At 27.2% G+C, this 20,976-nt stretch overlaps 1 protein-coding gene across 4 annotated transcripts in view; it reads left to right on the top strand.

Moving 5' to 3' along the window:
• The window catches only part of LOC107436264 (dual specificity tyrosine-phosphorylation-regulated kinase 1B), a 78,519-nt gene extending 57,848 nt beyond the window's left edge, over positions 1-20,671 (top strand). For all 4 annotated transcript variants that reach the window (XM_087157137.1, XM_087157136.1, XM_087157139.1 and 1 more), the window contains exons 7-9: positions 963-1,103; positions 3,665-4,034; positions 10,019-20,671. In XM_087157137.1, the coding sequence (XP_087013263.1) occupies positions 963-1,103; positions 3,665-4,034; positions 10,019-10,758 (1,251 nt within the window). In that variant the 3' untranslated portion in view covers positions 10,759-20,671. The remainder of the gene's footprint in view (positions 1-962; positions 1,104-3,664; positions 4,035-10,018) is intronic.
• Positions 20,672-20,976: the final 305 nt, after the last annotated feature.

Genomic DNA, 20,976 nt, shown 5'->3' on the forward strand with positions numbered 1-20,976 from the left:
CTTTTAAATCTAGATTTATTTTTTTCACTCTCATACTTTTTTATATTTTTTTAAATATTATTTTCATGAATTTGTAATTGGGATGTATTAATATATATTTATTCTGAAACAAATATTATCAGTATTCTTCATTCTTAAATAAATCTATGGCTACAGAAACATGGACAATATACAACCTTGTTGACTTATTAATCTTTTGAATCCAGTAAGTTATATTTTCATATGCGACTGACACATATTTTTTTGTGTGCTTCCTTCCTTCTCCCATTCAAATTGTTTCGCCAATTAAGCAAATTTAGATAAAAAGACATAAATTTTGGATGTAAAGTTTGATTTTTTTTATTTACATATTTAAATAATAACATAGTAATGAAATTTAAAAAATGATGACTTTATTGTGTTTATCATTGTTTTTAATCAATCCATTACATTTTACTCAATCCATTGTTTTTTTAATCGATCCATAAATGTGCATGTGATTGTGGCCAAATATTTCTGTAACTAAACATGTGAACATTTATTGTTTGGAAAGTGCTCTTCATTCTGTTTTTAATTTTAATATGTAATATAATTTTGATTAATTTTCAATAGAAGTTAGTCTTACGTTTCTAAATTTCATTTTTTACTTAAATTTATTTATATCTGAATTTTTATTCAGGAAATCCTGACGCAGAATTGTAATGAAGCGTACTTTTGTGTTCATCAAGAGAGATTCTCTTTTCCAACCAAAAATAAAACTTAGTTGCCAGAAAAATAGTTTATATCCTTATGTTTTTCTGTGTGTTATATCATTATTATAACTTAGTTTTTTAAGTATTATAAATTCAATTATGTTCAGGCTTCTCTTCATCAAGCATGCTAATCTTTCACCTTTTAAATCCAAGTGAAATTTTTTATATATTGACCTCTGAATAAGTATTTATTGTTTGCTTCAATTCAAAATGCTTTTTTTCTCTCCAAAGGTTGATCAAATGAACAAAATAATTGAAGTAATTAATCTCCCACCTAAGTCTATCATTGAGCAGGGTCATAAGTCCCGGAAGTACTTTGAGAAGCTCGCAAATGGCACCTATGTGATAAAAAAGTTAAAAGATGGTGCAAAGGTAATGATGTCATCTCTCTCTAATGTCTTTCTTTAAGCATATTAACACGGCTTTAATGTATAATCCTTTCAGTTATATGTATAACTGTTTGATTGCTTAAACATATTTATTGTGTTATTGATTATTTATTTTTAAGATTGGAAGGAAAGAAACTTCATTTGAGATCACATCACATCTTGTTATGACTTACCCCAGCTTAACTTGAAAGTGTGTAATATGTTAGAAAATGTTAGCTGTTTATTATAGGTGTTGGTGTATGGTGTAGCAAAGCATGTGTTAAAATTAAAATAATTTGTGGTAATCTCTAATGCTGAATTTAATTATGAATACTGTGGGACCTCAATTCAATTAATCTCTTTTTTTTACCCAATTTTACAGCTCGATAATTTTTTCTTTTCTTACCAAATCCCTATTTAATTAATAGTTTAAAAACTATTCAACATTTCTTATTCAAAAATATTATAATTATTTCAATCTTAAAAAAATTTTGTTGGTTTTTTACATATTTTATTTTTCCTTTTTTTAATTTTAATTGCCTAAGTGTTCTTCTGTCATCAGACCTTGATAGCATTCGCTCTGTAAAAATTAGTCCCAGAAATTTGCTTATAAAATAAATGATAGCATAGTCTGACAAAACCAGTTTTTTTTTTTTTTTTGCAGGGTTCATAGTTGTCTTGATTTTTAATTTTATGTTCTGATATTTCTGATTTTTTAAAATAATGGTTTTAAAAAATCGGAAAAATTTGATTTTTGATTTAATTAATAGTGTGTATAAAAATAGCAAAACTCGAGCATTCCAATTTAGGGACAGCCTACTTATATGTGTGGTTCAAGCGTATAGCCTTATCATATTGTTTGAACCTTTTACAGCCTTTTATATATATATATATTTAAGTTTTTGATTAACAATTTTAAATAATCAAATTTTTATGGTGATGAATTTACATGTCATAAACTTATTTATTATTTTAAGCAAATTCAGTAACAAATATTGTTAATGATGAATGACTGATTATGTTGCTTTACAATGATTGATTTGTCTTTTTCATCTGATTTTGACGATGAATCAATTCTAATCAACATAATCACACCATATAATATTTAAATGTTAAATTGAAGAATCTTCCACTAAATTAAATTTTGTACAAAAATGTTTTTCATTATGTTTTAATTTTGTGATTATTGAAACCATACTTTAAAATTATTTTATTCAGGAAATATTAAGCTCAATCACAAATTTTATATTTGTATGAGAGAGAAAATTAATTCTTTCGCGCCGACTGTCACATATGCATGTCAGCAAGAAACACACTCACTTCCCGACCGACACACCGGCGTGCCAGAGCGTTTTCTCGTTCACCCCCGACCGTCACTCATTGCCAGTGTCCTGGAACGTTTTAAAAAATTAAATTTCTGCCGGAAGATGGCATTGTATTCCATATGGTTTTAGATGCATGTAGATTTGATCTTCTACTCAAAATGAGAGTAGTATGACTCACATACACATAGTTTTTAGGGGAAGGAATGGAGGAGAAAGAAATGTTTTATGACGGCTCTTTAAATTCGCATGTGGTATTTGTTTACAGTGAGCAGGGGAGGTTTTTTTCTTCTTCTTTTTTTTCGCTACAGCGTTAGGTATTTCGATTTGCGGTCCAGTTTTTAGTGCAATGTTAGTGTTTTCAAATTTTTCATACGAAAAAAGAATTTTAAGTCATACATCCCCTTTAGTTTTCAGATTTATAATGTTAAAAGTTATTAAATGGTAAGTATATAATGAAAATAAAATGTGTAAAATGTATATTTAAACAAGAAATAGCTTTAATAAATAAAGTATCTATAGATATATATGTAAAGCATATGCCTTTTAAATATTCTACAGAATATTATTAAACAACGTGTTGATATTTCGGTAATTTCATGGATTTAGGCTTAACAGCAAAAAATCCTCCGCCCCTGAACAGACACTTGCGAGAGAGACTACCGGCCTCAGCGATAAGCGCGAGTTTGCGCTTCCTGTCACGAAAGGGTTAACTAATTGACACTGATTATATTTTGATGCAACAGTGCTATAAAAATTTTGCATTTATTGTTTTGGAAAACAAGAGATGCAGAAGTAATAGATTATAGCCTGATTGTACTGTTTAATAGATGCCTTTAATAGCTCACTGAGATTCTGCAATCATTAAAAACTCAAATTTAAAAAAAAAAAAAAATTATAATTGATCATCTTAATTAACAATCTCTAGGTTTCAAGGAATTATGATTCCTTGGTACAGTAATAGTTACTGTTGCTTATAATAACATTAGTTATGTTGACAATCTGCGTAGTCAGGAAAAAGTTAAATATTGAAATGTTCATGTTTAAATGTTTTTTTCTTGTAGTATTTGCATTGAAATTTAATATCAAATAAGGAAATTTGTTTAAGTTCTTTATAAAATTATTATTTATAGTTAGCAGAAAATTTCTATTCTGTTTTTTATTTGAAATATTATAGTTCTAGAATTGTTATTCCTTTTGCTACTTTTACATGACTCATTAGTGTTTTTCTTATACAATGCAGTATCGTCCTCCTGGTACAAGAAAGCTTCATGACATTCTGGGAGTGGAGACTGGTGGACCGGGGGGCAGGAGGCATGGAGAACCCGGTCATAGTGTTTCAGACTATTTAAAATTTAAAGATTTGTTACTACGAATGTTAGATTACGATCCAAAGACTCGAATCACGCCCTATCACGCTCTCCAACACAGTTTTTTCAAAAGAACGGCCGACGGAAGTACAAATACTCTCCACAACACAATATTGAGTCCACCGATATTAGACGTGGCCGATCCCGACTCCCAAGATGAAATCGAAAGGAAGACGAGTGATAGGTCCAAAAAGGAAGATATTGCACACTTCGCGACAACGTGTTCATCGTTCGGACCAACAGGTAATTTTGGAATTGTATATTAAGAAGGATTTTTGTTTTATGTTATTTATTTATATTTGTGATTATTTTTATTTTTTGAGCTTTAATGTCACAGAACTTTCCTATTAAAGTTCGAATATTTTTGTTGTTTTTCAGTATGGGTTACTATATTTAAGCCTGTAGTATACTAAGTTGTTTCTAATTATTAATAATACTGAAGTATAATGTTACTTACATGAATCATTGACAGTAACGTTCTAATATAAGTTTTTAAATTCTATATATTAAAAATGTATTAAATGTTAAATGTATTAAAAATCTTACGGTCTCAAACTTGAAGAATTAGAGCAAACAACCTGTAGTCCTTGAATGGTCAATGTGCGGCTTGTTTCTTTTAGCCCATGACTTGAGGGCAAAAAACTGCATAGCTAGCAAAAAAGATGTTGTGATTGTCATTCTTTTCACTCTAATGTGCTTTATGTTCTAAAATATCATTTTACAATTTTTTTCCCTCTGTTAAAAGCAATTTTTAAATGAAGTTAAGAAAAGAAAAAAAAAATTTTTATGAATATTTTAACTTTAATGTCAATGATTTATGCACCTTTTCTATTTTAAAAATGTAATATTTTTGTTAAAACAAAGTTTATAAAATTCAAGAAAATTTTTTATTTTCTATTTATTATAAAACTTCTTAAGATGAAATTATCCATTTTTAAAACCATGAATTTCAATGTGAAGCATAATTCTTTTATTTAAGCTTAGCATTTCTTATTAATATTTTTATCTTTTTTTTTTTTAGCACAAAAAGTTTTGATTAGTGTTATACATACAATGAGTATTACATATAGCTACAATGATCACAATGAGTTATACATACTTTCTAAAAATAGCTGTGTTAGATTATATAGGAATGCTGCTACAGACACTTTCCTTAATTTACTTTCATAATACATTTTAATTCAGATAATGAAATAAGAACAAGCATTTTATTTTAAAAAAATTGACTTTACTGTGAATTTAATTATTCCAATGAAAAATGTCTGCTGCAAGATCTAAATTTGGTAGTAAAAGTAAGCTCTATGTTTACATAAGATCATAATTTTAATTTATTATTTAATCTTAAATGACGGATTTTAAATAAATTCATGTTTCAATAGCTAAAAAGGACAATTGGAACAGTAGTAAACTTTCCATTTCCAATGCTGCAGTGCTCCTCAGAGTGCAGGGCAAAATTAGAAAATTTTACTTTGAACCAATTGCCTGTTGAAGACTTTTTAAATGAAGTAAATTTATAAAACAAATTGCCAATTTTTGAAAAGTTTAAGTTTAAAAAAATTATTTTATTATCAATGTAAAACACTTCTGTTGAGGCATTTCATAAAATATGAAAACATAAACAGACTCATTTCTAAAAGAAAGCATTGTTTTAAGAAATAGCGAAAAAGTAATTTTCTGAATGTTATAAAATTTTCATAATTAAATATTTATTCTTAAAAAAATAATAAAAACACATTAAGTATTTTTGATGAAAAAAAAAGGGGTGAACAGGTAAGGATTCACAGGCAAATTTAACTTTTATTCTCCGTTTGTTACATTTAATTGGCTGGTGGCTACTATAAATTTTGCCCTATACCTCAGAAAATCTGGCTAACGGAACACACTTTATTAGCGAACATTTTGAATATATATTGCACGACATAAACATTTAAAGTACCAGCAAGGTTAAAATTTTTGCTGCTCACTATTGCCACAAAAAATATAAATGATTTTCAAGAACAGTTTTAAGGAACTTTTTGTTGTTCAAAACCATATAAGACCGAAGGAAATGAAAAAATGAAACATGTTTATTGTGTAAAAAATACTGTTGTTAGTTAAAATTTTTTTTTAACTGTTCCAATATTATTCGGATATCATTAAAATATTTATTAAAGAAATCAGAAAATTAGGACATCAGAAATGTTCTGATACTTTTTATACTTCATATATATATATATATTTCATATGCCATACGTCAAATTCAAGCCTGGCATTAAACTCTGGTCAATTTATAGAAATTTTGAGCAAATCATCCAATCTCTCAGTCTTTAAAGAGTTTCTGTATGTTGTCTTCAGTCTATTGTGACATCTGAAGCCTCTCTCACAGGAAAATGTGATCACTTGTAGATCAGCACGAATACATTATAATCTGGAGCTTATTCAGGAATCTTTCTGAAAATTCTTTACTGTTAAAATTCTCCAGCACCTGAGTCAAATGTTAGTGAAATGAACATAATTTTGCCCACTCTGCCAACATAACATCCATTTATTCGTTAAAATGATTTGAGTTTAAATACACATGCTTCATCTTCTCTAACCCAAATTCAAAAAGTAGTTCCAATGTGTCAAAAGTATACAACGATGTTAACACATTTGTTGACATGGATTGCAATCTTTCTGTGATCAGGGATGATTGTATTTCGGGTTTCTCGTTTCATCCTTCCAGGCCTAGAAGCTCGGAGCAGGACATGCGATTTTTTCGCGGATCTAAACATACTTCAGGGCGATTGGTTCACAGACTTCCCCGAATCGAAACTTATAATCGGATAAAATGTTCACTGCAATCTAAAATTAAAAGAAATAGTTAAGATATAAAGCAAGAATTACGAGTTCTGCAATCTGAAATTTCAATTTTGAAACTTTCATTAAATTGCGTTAACGAGACTTTCGTGCATGTTATTCTTCCACCAATTTGATTTTTTTCCTTCAGTTAGTTGGATTTTTACCATTTTTAATATTTGAAATTATGCTGGATCCACTAATATCGCAATTCATATTTAATCGATTTTAATATCAAATATCGATTTTCGTATTTATCTGATTCAAAAGCTACACATTGTGAATTGTATTCACAAGATTTAAAAATCGTTCATTGCAATTCGTATTCATGTGATTTAAAAATCCAATATCCCTGTTCATATTCACCTGATCTAAACATCACACATCGCGATTGGTATTTCTGTGATTTAAAATCCAATATTGCGATTCATATTCATGCGATTTTAAAATCCAATATCGCGATTCATATTCATGCTATTTTAAAATCCAATATCGCGATTCATATTCATGAGAGTTTAACATCTGATATCGTGATTCTTGTAAGAATGAAGTTTTTTTCATAAGTAAGTTACTATAAAGGTGTGGTATTCTTCATTGGAAGGTAATTTAATTTTAAATTTTAGTTTGAAGAATTATTTTTATTATGAATAGCATATAAATTAATATTTTGTAATCGAGTTTTTGTGCACATAAAATTTTCAGGATTTTCCACTTTGTGTCACAATCACCCCTGTGTGATGCTCATCACTGCATTTTTAATTAATTCTTTTCCTTAAGTCTGAAGCTATTTGCTCCCTTTTTTTAGTAATTGTCAATTTAAAACTCACAACTTGTAGAACATTATAGTTTGACGTGAAACGCAATATTTTATAAGACAAAACTTAGTTACTGGACCTAAATATTCGGTCGCCATTGGTGAGTTGAAATTTCACTCCCTGATCTATTGTAGCACATAAATTTTGACTTACGAAATCTGTTAAGAGAAATATGCTTTGATATTTACACAAGAGAACATTGTTTTGTAAAATTGCTATAACACCTAAAGTTTTATGGATAAAGAAATTTACTTAAACATATCTTTGTGATTCATAAGTTTCATTTGAAATTCTGTAGCTGGTACTTTTATGGCTTTGTTGTGTGTGACTAAACTTACCCTGTGTAATACCAAATATTTTCTTTCTTTTTTTTTTAAATGATGAATTATTATTTTTTTTTAGAAAAGTGTTACTGTCATACGAAAATTAAATATTTTCTTGAACATTATTCTTAATTTTTATGTGTTTTAAATGAATAAATTGTTTAGTAAAAAACTTGAATGTTGTGAAATTGACCAGATTTTTTCCTTTCGATTTATTGAATTAATACAGTAAAGGCTGGGTTTGAAGGCACGTGAGACGCACTCCCTTGTTAAGTGCTTCAAAGGAAACTAATGAGGAATAACAGGGTATGTGGATTTTAATCTAACACTTATAGCCACTTTACTAAGTTTTTGTTTGTTTTCACTGTGGAAACATTCACATTCTTTTTTTTGTTTGTTACATTTTGAATGCAATTCAATTAATAATTATTTTATTTATTTGCATTTAATAAACATCATTATGAAAATTTCCATACATTAAATTTTTAGTTTTTCTCTTATAGAAAAAAAAAAATTTATTTTGAGGAAAGATTTTTTTTTTCTCTTTTAAATAAGTTTTTTCAAGCATTCTTCCTATGTTTTTAACAATGTTCCTAATATCTGTGTCTTGACTTAAGATTTTTACCTTTAAACTTTAAATTATTTTTATGAAATATTAAGTGTTTGAATGTTTTTTTTTCTTATGAAAGAAAAAACTTTTTTTAATAAAAAAATCTTCAAACATTTCCCTTTTTTTTTATTTTTTAATATGTTTGATATATGGTACATATTGTTTGTTCCATATTTTATTCTATGCAATTTTAAGTCATTATTGCACTTGCTAAATTGAACGTTTGTTGTTAGCTAAGCACTTTCTTATTGGTCACAGATTCAATGTTTATTTGTTTTCTAATTAAAAAAAAAAAGTTATTCATCTTCAAATAATACACTTAACCATTTCTTCATTTTGTCCTTTATAAAGCTTTTTCTATAATCAATGAAGTGAAAGTATGGAATGTAAAACTAATAGTGTTAACTAAGCAAAGTGGCTTCTTTGAAATTCAGTGGTTATATTTCTATAGATTATATTTCCTTTAAAAAATAGAGTGCTTAATACTGAATGTTTAACTGAAATTTATTAGAACTAATTCCAAAACTAAGTAATTCTAAGAAAAGTATTTTTTCTTTCTGTCTTTATCATAAAAATATTTTTTCTTTCTTCTAAACTCTTTACTGCTATCCATTATTTGATCGTGAATATATTTCTCGTGTTGCCCCCAAAACCAGCCTATTTTCCTTTTACTGTTTTTGGAATGATGTTGCAGTATTTAATTAAAATTTAAGTTAAATTTTTTTTTTTTAATATATACATTTAACTGGTAAGTATTTGTTCAATACTACTATATTCTGCTCTGTGTTATCTGAAATAATTTAATTTTTATATTATGTTATTTTATGCCACTTTCGATTTCTGGTCATTTTTTTTACTCACAACACTTTTAGAAGTTAATTTCTTGAAAGTCATTAGTGCTTTAAATTTAATGTTGTACTTGTGCCCCTCTGCAATAATGTGTATAAGACAGTTTCTTTAAAAAAATTTAGAGGAAAAAAGAGGGGAGCAACAAAAAAGTAGTAAAAATTTTGTAAGATTCATCTAACTGGCATTCCTGAAAAAAGGCTTTAGAACTAGATATTAATGATTTCTTTGAACCAAATGAATAAATTCTGAAGTGATTTCAAAAATGAATATTGTTCTGTAATAGACACATGTAATATGTGATAAACATTAACAAATGTTTTAGTAACAGAAGATTTTAACAAACTAAATTTCAATCTCTTACTTGAGATACAATAGAGGAAAAAAAATGTGGTAATGTAATTATTTTTCTTTCTTTTTTTAATTGGGTTTCAGCTTCTCCAAGCGATCAAGAGAATGATAGGGCCGTCTGCATTTGAGGAATCTCTGGTTCCATTTTAAATATTTTGTTATTATACAGATTTGAGTCCTGATAAATAGCAAGCATCAAATTATTCAAAGTCATTACAGTACCATTTACTTTAGCAATATTTGCTAAATAAAATATATTCTGTAGTTAAAATTCATAATTTAAATTTAAAAAAATAGCATGATGTGCATTTATGCAAGCAAATTAGACACTGATAGAATATTCATTTCCTCAATTTTCCGTTTTAAATTTTTTTTTAAAAAGTATTTTTGAGTATTAGAATTTCTTTTCAGTATGACTTCACATTGGCTGTTATGTTTAATGAATTGTTTCTTTCTTGTGATTAGATGCCAAGGCATTTACTGTTGGTGAACATACACTTGTCAGTCCAATGCATCAGCATCAGACCAGCTGTACCCAAACGAACATTTACAGCTCTCCTTGCGGTGGGACGTTTCCAACTGCTCCTGGAACATCAGCCATGGACTGCGAGAGCCCGCACGTCGTAGGCGGGGGCGGCAGCACGTGTTTCCTGCCCAATGGCAATCGGTGCTTACACAAGAACCACTTGTTCTATGCCTGTGGTGCTTTCAGCTCCACCGCTGTATGCTCCAGGCACCCCACGGACGCTCTTTCATCCGACGCATCTTATCAACTGCAGTCCGATGAAAACTCAGGACCTGTACATAATTTTGAATATCAGAAAAATATTCACTCATCCCATTTTTTGCAAGCAGCAGCAAAAGATCCACAGTTGCCTGATGATGACGTCAGGAGTCTTCAGTCTTACCAGCCACCCTCAGGAGTGGATCATCTGAGAAGCCACCCGTCTTCCTCTTTTTCTAGGACTTCTGTTGTGTCTTCCGAACTTACTCCTATGGACACGTCCATATTTACTGTTCCACAACAACAGGCACTGGACTGTTCCCAGGTAGGGGGCTCATTGCATCATCATTCATTTAGTGGAACTAATATTTATGTAAACACTCCCTTAGCGGGGGGAAAACCCCCTTCTTCTTCAACACAGAAGGACAGCGCAGAAGGAGAAACTTCCACTTACTCTAATGACCCGCTCATTACTCATTAACAATGAACCCCCTGTTTTAGTTCATTGACTTTTTTCTGTACATTTTTTCATTCAAGGAACAGGAATGGCTATAAAGGACACACAGAATGATTGCTTATATTTGTGTATGTCTGTAAATTATTGAACGCATGTAAATGAACCACCCCCATTCATCGGTCTATCTTTGTTTGCTTTCAGTGAGGGCAGCAGGTGATTGCTTTAAGCCTCTTCATATTTTTTAAATAAAAATAAAATTATAATATAAAATGGTATGGCTACAAACTTGTTTGCAGTCGAGACAAGTCTTTCAGCGAAAGCAAAATGCTGTTGTATTGTATTACGCATTTTTATCCGAAGTGTATGCCAGAGTTTTAAATTTCTTGTTTGATGAGGTTTCATACAGTTATGTACACGCTATGTCTGTGTAAAAAATCTTTGTTTATGCTATGAAAATATATATATCTTTTGCAAAAACTGAAATCAAACATTTTTTGTATATATTGTATTTAAAGTTCATTCTTTTTTTTTTCCATATGTATGTGTGTAATACTAAAGCCAATTTTTTAAATAATGCATCTCGTCTTAATTAAATTAAGTTATAATTTTCCTTGTAAATACTGTACAGTTGTATATATTCATATATATATACATATAATTCAATCATGATAATAATGAAAAGTTAATGTGCATTTAAATGCTGCCAGGCTCATTTTTTAAAAAAAATTGAAACTCATCTGATAATGATTTTTTACATCATTAAGTGCTGTATATGTATGATATATAAGCATAAAACTCAATCATAACAAGATTAATAATGTGCAACTAAGTGCTGTCAGACTAGTTTTAAATAAATTAAAATTCATTTTTTTAAATTTCATCATACCATGATATTGAAAATAAGTTTATGTGCATTTAAGTGCTGCCAGATTATTTTTTCTGAAAATTAAAATTTCTAAGATTAAATATGATTTTGTTTCATATTTTAATGAAACATTTGAAATTAATATAATATAGTTCTCGCCATTGTATACATTTCTATAACTTGATTTTTATTGTTCATTCGGAAACCAAAGTGTGAGAAAGAATTATAACATTTCCATTCTGTATAAGCAATTTTTATTATGATTGGGTGTAGCATGGGTGACATCAAATTTTGATTAGCATGCATTGATATTTTAATTGTAATGATGTTTATTATCATTTGTCTTATCTTTTGTGCTAGTTTATGTCTGCTGGCATACACAATGATATAAAAATGCTTTTAGCAGCAATTAGTATTTTGGATTGAGATTTTAATTTCATATTTTATTTGTCTATTTAAAATATGTTTGAAAGCAGTTATGTAACAATAGATGTGCTAATAGGATTCCAAACAGTAGATATAAACAAGCGAGTATCACAGTATTGATTTAGAAATGCGTAGTTTGGTTACTTAACAGGAAAACAGCTTTCTAAGTAAGAGGGACGAAATGTATTATGTAGTTGGCTTGTAGAGGAAAATTATAATTTTTTTTAAAAATATTTTTCACTTTAAACTATATTAGATGGTATGCATAACATCTGTGATGACATTAGGGTGGTTGATATGTGGCAAGAATATAAAAGAATTGAATGAAAGGGCTGCAGATTCATGTTATTGTTTGCTGAATCTCTTATATGAAAAACTAACTTAAATTTTTGATTAATTATGCAATAAAAAGTATTTTTTATATCTTCCTAAATAGGTGTAAAATGATCAGGCATGACAGCCTGGGATTAAAGACCTTCAGTTAAAGATTTTTCAAAAAAAAAAAAAAAAAAAAAAAAAATCACTTTACCTGGGCTGCCAGCCTTTTATTCCAATTATTCTAAAATTTGATTTCACAGAATCAAGCCATCATTGCTTTACCCTTTTTTTCAATTAGTGAAGGGCTTTGATACAAAAAATTTTCTTGAATGGATTTTTTTAAAACTATTCTGGCAAATACGGAATACTTTGTAGAATGCGGAGATTAATTTTTAACTATGAAGTCAACCTCTGAAATCTTGTATTTATTTCTTGTAACAGGTACTTCATACAATATCATTCTTTTCTTCCTTCATCATTTTGCGAAAAATTTCCTATTTCGTCATCCTTTTGTCTTGATATATCATTCAGTGATATAACTTTTAATATTTTTCAATCAGCATCAATATTTTTCAATAATATTTCCTAATCAACCGCATGCTGCAAGATTATTGTCCACGGTAACTTCTTTCTCATAAGTTTTTTCCAATCTTAAAGATGAATATGTTTTTAGTTATCTTTTTGTTAACTATTTAAAAAATGCAAAAAAAGCTTTATATAAATTAAATTTAAAAAAAAAATTTTTTTTTGATGAAAAATTAGATGAAATACTAAAAAAAAAATGTGTTTCACTAGTATAAATACAATGCTATTTTGTGACAAACACTGATCAAAACACCTAATCAGTGTACCATCCCTTCACATTCTATTGATAATAATCTGTTTCTGGGGGTTCACATAATATTATTCTGCGGTGATCAATGTATCGTTTTTGTATTTTTGGAATGACATTAGAACCCTGCTTCATATGAAATGAATTTGCAGCCTTTTGACTCTATTTTTTGTAAAGTTTATTTATGCCTCATATCAAACCTCCTTAATAAAAAAAAAATGTGGTTTTTAAAATGTTAGTTGGAAAATATAATGCTTACATGACTCGTTTTTTAAAAAAAAAAATTAATTTTAATTCAAAATGTAGTGATTTTACATTATCTTCCCTCAGCATTAAAAACGGAAGACAAGTTTTAGTGTATATTTTTATACTCATGATTTTAAGAAATTTTGCCAAACAAAAATCTGTGATTTAACTTGATATAGTTCAATTTTCCATCTTAAAAAAAAGCTACTCATTTCATTCTACATAGTGAGATTTGTTTACATTAAAATAAGAAAAGTGTGGAAGGGGAAATAAGAATTGCAATAAATTTATTTTTCAAATATATCACATATATAATATATATCTAAGGAAAATTTCCTATTTCTGTTTCAGAAATACTATTAAATACTTGTTTAATATTAGAAAATTGTTCTTTGCACATTTTAGTCGGTATGTCACTTGCAGAAAAGTAAAAGTTGGTAAATGCTTTTGTTTCTATTTAAATATACTTTTGAAAATTAAAAAATAAATTAAGAATGATGTTAATACTGTTTGTGTCAATGAAATGAAAATGGGTTGAATAGAGAGTGATAATTTCTTTTGCAAATAATATTTCTTTGAAGTGATGCTAATTTGTATAGGGCAAAGTTAACTGTTGCTGTCGATCTCAGAGCGACTAAAAATGGCACATAATTGTTTAAAACATTATTTGTCTGGCACCATTTTTTTTTTAGTACTAAATGCACCTCATGTGCATAATATTATTAATTTTAAATATGGACTCATTATTAAATATTTTATAATCTGACAATGACTTTGTTTCCCGCTTGTTCCTTAAATATTTTGAAACGAACATAGTAACTGATACCATATTTCGATAAATGCTTAAAAAAATTACTTGCATAATTAATTACAAAATTTCTTACATAATTAATTACAAAATTTTTTACATAATTTTGCATTTACATAATTTTTAATAGATAGCCTTTATTCTCGAAAATTTTTAAACTGTTTAGATCATCCTTATTCCTTTCAGTTCATTAGTGCTGTTGATATATATGCTTCCTTATTATTAATTGATATATTGTAAGTTATTATTCTGCCGAAACTTAGTTGAATACTTGTGTTAACTAATTTAATTATGTCCAATGAAATTATATTTCTTCCCCCTTTGTTAATTTTGTTAAAAGATGCCCATGACTAGTTGAAAATGTTTCTAAATAGTGGTAGAATCATTCGAAAGACTTAATTAATACAAAAAATAAAATGTCTTTCAATTTGGACCTTAAAAGTATTAATTAGTTAAACTTTCTTTTGTATATTTTTTTCTATATGGTCTGTATTTAAAATATTATTTAAAGTCCATCTTTTCTAAATCTGCATATTAATTGTAACATTTTGATCTTGCAACAGTTAGAACTAACCATGTTGATAATTCAAGCTGATTCTGAACAGATTTATGTTCTGTTTTAAAGTAAAAGACATCTGAGTTTTATAGCAGTTTCTTGTTCTTTTTCTTTTCTTTCTTTCTTTCTTCCTTCTAATGATAACCATATTTTAAAAAATATCCCTATTAAACTTTTCATGGACATAGATGCAACTAAGTGTAAATTGTTGGTTTGTAAGCTTTTTCCCCACTGAAAATAGGTATTAAGAGGTCTCATTTTTTAAAATGATTTTTATTAACTGAACCTTGACTGCCATTGAATGGAAAAGAACAGTTTTAATATGTACAAATCATTTAGTGTACTAACTTTTATTTTGAAACTTATATTTGAACGAGCATGTTGCCTATTAAATATATCTAAAATATCTGTTACATAGTGATTTGGTTTGATGATAGTATGGTAAGTTTTAAAAAATGGAATGTATGTTAAAAATATTTTATCAAGTTCTCATTCTGCGAAATATATGTTTAATAGAAGCAAAATTTATTAATTTTATTGCTTTGGCTACCACTTTATATTTAAGACACAGCAAATATATGTTATATAATATTTTTTCAATGTGTTATTTGTCACATTTACTGTTTTTTGCATTTACGAGTCAATGTAACTTTATTACTTCCAAAAATAGTTTGATAGCAAAACAATCTAACTATTGCTTTTTATATATTTTAATACAGAAAAACCCTTTAATTAAAACAGCACTGTGATGAAATAAGAGTACTTTTATTCAGTTCTACTTAATAGTTATATAATTATTTTTCCGACCTTTTTTTCGTTTTTCTACCTGATTTTTGATTTTTATAACAGTATTTAATTAAAAAGTACTGTTATAAATTAAATACTGTTATAATGTATTTAAAAAATGAAAATTATAAATTTTTATTGCATCAATAATTAAAGAAGAATTACAATTCTTTTTCCAAGCTCCTCGTAGTAAAATTAATCTAAGATCTTCCTGTTGCCAATTTAAGATACAAAAAGAAAAAAAACTTATTTTTATTTCTCTTAATTTTTTTAATTTATTGCTTTTAGATGTCAGATGCTTTAAAAAATTTTAACTGTGCATACCAACTGAATAAATATTTTATTTCACAATCCCATTTTTTTTTTCCTAAATCATTGACATTAATTTCATTTTTCTTTCATTTACATTAAATAAAATTTGCACAAGTGCTCTTAGAATCAGTAACAAAGAAATTTTATTTGACCCCTTAACATTAATGCTTTAATTTAAATACCTATTCTAAGCCTTATTAACAAACACATCACTAGCTTAAACATTGTTAAGCGACTAAACCATTCAATCAACTATGCAGTATCAAAACATCGAATTCTAAATTTCTTTTCTATTTTAAAAAAATTATTCTTCTGCAATATATAGAAATATGCTTAATTATTAGAGTTGCAAGTTTCAAGAGTTGCTGCGATTTGTGGCAGATTCACAAAAAGTTTTGACAAATTCATGGGATTGTAAATACAATAACTATACAATGTATGCATTTTAACACTTGGACATGATACAAATAATAAAATTAAAACATATAAAAGAGCTGGAGAAAATATTCATATACATTTTTACAATTACTATTCATCAAATATTTGTTTGCCAGCATTTCCATATGTTTTTCAGCCCAAAGGATTTAGAAATTTCAACTAGCAATGCAATAGCCTGTTTTACTCCTCTTTTTTTAATTCTTTTGGTTAATTAGAGAAATAAGTAAACTTTTTCTACCCTTTGTATTGTTATTGTACTTAAGGGAGAAATGGTATTGTTATTAATTTATTATTCAAAGCATAGAAAGACTTTTTTTCGTCAGGATTTGGATTATCTCTGAACTATTTTCTTGTTATTTTCAATTTATTTGTTTTCTTTAAAGTTTTGTCAATAATAATAAAATAATGTTATCAATTTTAGAAAAAGTAATAATTGCTATTAAAGTATAAGTGAAGAATTAAAAATTTTTAACATTTTAATCAATTTTAGTGTGAATCATTAAATTTGAAAAATATGCAGATTTCTTTTTAAAAAAACAATTAATGCAGCAATAAATTTGCAACCCAAATACTAGCTTTATTTGGAGGAACTAAATATATGATTAATCTGATCTAACTTTAATTTTTCTTTAAAAAAGAAAAAAAAAACTCTGTTTTCTTCAATAATATTGTCCTAGTAGTACAAAATATAATTTAAGGCCTTAACCAATGACATTGTCTGATGCTGGGTAGGTGATTGTACAATATTGCTCAGACTTTTATATTATTTAGGTAGATAAGGCACATTAGATATTTGAAAAAGTTAGAAATTTAATAAACTTGTCATGTTGAACTTAACGTTTATGACAATAAGCAATTTTATTCTAACAAGAATTACTTCATTTTCATGCAACTATTCTGTGGTATAGTTTCATTCATTTTCTATCCTAATGTATTTACCATTTTGTCTTTTGAATGTGTTTTTTTGTGTATCTTCAGTAATTTTTTATTTTTTTTTAATATTTTGCCAAATTCACGATTAAAAAAAATCTAGTCATTTCATACTTATTAATGTTTCACCTCCCCCTCCCATGCCTTTACAGTTGGTCACTAAGCATGAGTCTCTTACTTCAGAAAAAAAATTTCAAATATCTTTCTCTTCTCAAAAATTCTCTTTTGTTTTCTGGTCAATTATTTTATTTTTGTTAAAATAAATAATGATTATAAACATTGATTACTATATTTTTGTCGTTATTTCATTAGTAGTTGTGTTTTCCTTCTATGTAATGTTTCAAATCATTTTTGCAAAAGTAAAACTAGTACCTATATGGTCATTAAAATATCATGATATGTTTAAACTGTCTATTTAAATTTTTTTCAAGAATTTTTTTTCGTCTACCACATTTTATTTATTAATTTGTGATTAAATTTAAATTATTCAAGTCCATACTGATACCTCATTCTCTTTCAAAATGAAAAAGAATAGGCAGATCATAGTTTTACTAAGTACCTTTTGAAAACAACTTCGATAACCCTATGTAAAATTTTTATTAAATTATTGTTGCACATGTATTATAGTAAGGGTATTAATAAGATTTTTATTCAAGAATGAAATCAAAATTTGGATGGGGTATCATTTTTTTAGTTATTACTTAATTTGATGGCTATTATAAAATATCTTTTTTTTTTTCATGCGGACAAGCTTTTAAATTTTCTAGGGGTATTTTTTGCATTTTTTTTTCTTTTGGACAAAAGTTATCAACCGTCTCTTAAAATTTTATAACTTGTTATGCTCATTAAATATATACTGTGAACCAAACATTCTTTTCTGTCTCAAATTTGATAATCAATTCATTGATATTTTAATCCATTGTAGCAAGCTATGTGTATACAGATTTTTGTTTTTCTTTACCAAATCAAACTACTGTAGCTTTGTGATATCAAGTATTGAATATTTACTTCATATCTGAGATCTTCAATTTCTCCTAAAGATTGTTCGCTTTTTTTTCGTTGGGATTGTCATATAATGTAGTAGTTTTAAAAGTCAATTTGGTTATTTAATAAGATTAAAAGAATAAAGATTCATTTTAGGCTGTCTAATAATAAGATAAGACTTTTAAGTTATATGTATAAGAGTATACGGTTTTAAAAGTGCCCATAATTTATTCTATTTCTGCAAAAAGCGACCCTTACACTGTAGATAAATTTATATCAATGTTTTCCTCCATAGCTTTATAATTTTTAACTTCTCAAAAGTGGAGTTTAGATATAAATTTGCAGTCACTGGCGATTTTCCATGAAAATTTATTTGTTTGAATTACATAAAGATTAAAACAGATTTTCTCTTGTCCAATGGTAATGGGACTTAAATCTACCTCCTATCATTATTAATATTGTCAAAGCATTGTTGGAACCTTGCCGAATATTTTAAAAGTGAATTACCACCGAATGTTGACAGTTTTATAATTTTTATTTGTAATATCTGAACAGCTCATGATATTTTATGATCATTACCCTCTAGTAAGAAACATAATAAAAAAATTTACATTGGACAAAATAATTAAATCTTTAGTGACAATTTTTTTTAAAACCTTGTTTATTTTTCGCTATTGCCATGCATGCTAATATAGAAAATTATTAATATAAGCCTCTTTTATGTTGCCAGCAATAAAAAAAAACTTTTTTCAGTCAAAATAAATTAAGTTACAAATATTTTCCTCTTTCCTAATTGGGTATTATATCCAAAGCAGTTCAGAGAGTGGTGGCACTGCTTGTAACAATATAAAATTGTCAATAATTTTGCTTTGACTGACATTTTACTTTTTTAAATAATCACTGAAGATTGTCATGTACATAAAATGTAGCGTCATTCCTTCTGTATACTGTTCCTGAACTCAACATGTGAATTTGTGTTCATTCTATTGGAATTTGAAATATACTTGTTCAAGATAATCGTGTTTCAAATTCTATCAAAATAGCTTTTTAAAAATAAATAAAAAAATATCTGAAATTTGTTAACATTATGAAGTGTGTGTTGTTGGATACTTCTATATGTGTATGAGTAATTAAGCCTACAAAAAGAGTTTCATGAGGTTGAATTGGGAAATTGTATATTACATAACAGTAGAATATTTTCCATATAGTGCATTTTAAAACAAAATGTTTTATGTTTGTTGGTTCAGTTGAGAGAAGCTTTTCAGTATGTTGTCTTCTTAAGTCTTTGTAGTGTCACATCTTTTTTTCTTGTGTTTCAAATATTCCTATTTTTATAACTTTATGTTAACTTATGAACTTAATGATTTTAACTTCGTGTTAAAATTTTTTTATTTGCCGTACCATTCTCTCATAATGTCAGAAGCTAATTTTGCAAATGTTGTTAATGCTGATAGAAGTTATAATGCGTAGATTTATTCTTACATTGGAATTAAAAGATCTATTATCCATCAGATTTTGAAGAAAAGTTTTAAGTTGAGATGAATAATTAAAAATCTTAGATCCATCTTAAAATGTGAAGACAGCCTCATGAAAACATTTTATTTAATGTAAGTAGTCAAATATAAATATTATTTTATTGAAGAAAATTACACAAATTTAATTATGTCTCTTTCAAATAAATTATAATTGAACAATAAAACCTAAATTTGAAATGTATTTCAAACTAGTTTTGAATCTACACATAGAAACTATTCCATTTTTCGATTGTATAAGCAGTACATTTGCAAAGTTAGAATTCTATATAATAGATGTGTACTTAATTTTTATTAGTGTATTAATCAATAATTTACAGTTTTTTCATAAAGCATTTTTAAAAATCACCAGATGTTGAGTTGGAATTTTTTTTTTTTTTGTAATATGACAGAAAAAATAATAGTTCCATGTAATGTATGCATTTTCCCTGTGAACATGTCAATAATATTTGGTTGAATATTGTATTGCTGGTGAGAGTTTGTATTGTTGAGGTGGCATCATCCTGAAATTTTAAAATGTAATAATTTAAATTTGTTTTAAAAAAGGAATAATACATTTTCACATACTCTACCTTAATGAAAACCTTATGTATGGGTGTTGAAGTTAATGGTTCTCACTGAACACAGTATAAAGCTCAAATTTATTTTTATTACTTAGAATAATAATAATAATATAAACTATGGTCAGCATCTATGCAATTGTATTTTTAGATGTCACGTTTTCTCTGAAAATGTGACCCTGTTATTCAAAATGTACAAAGAAGGTTATAAGCATAATATAGTTCTAAATAATTGCAAATTTAGTTGTAATTAAAGAAAATTATATGATACAAATCTGTTGGCTTGATTTTGTGTTTAGCTTTTTTTAGAAGATTGAGAAATAAAAAACATAAAACTCTTTTACAAGTGTTCGCCTTTTAGAAATTTTTGTTCGATTCTCCTTTCTTTTTTAACAGCTGTTATTTTTAAAAGAATGTCTCTCACCTGATATTAATGAGCCTTATCTTTTTAAAAAAGTGTCAGTTCTTGATTAAGGAATCTACCATAATCTATATATTATCTTTTGTAAGTTCAAACTTAAAAATTCCTTATATATATTTATATATAAGAACCATATTTTTCTTTTTCAAACAATATTTATCTGTTTGCCCCAAAATTTTAAATATTACTAAAATCTTATTAAAAATTTGCTACTTTAAAAACTTGTTT

Source organism: Parasteatoda tepidariorum, chromosome 2, assembly GCF_982258835.1.
Source record: "Parasteatoda tepidariorum strain Cologne lab strain chromosome 2, Ptep-v5.0, whole genome shotgun sequence".
NCBI classification, from domain to species: Eukaryota; Metazoa; Arthropoda; class Arachnida; order Araneae; family Theridiidae; genus Parasteatoda; species Parasteatoda tepidariorum.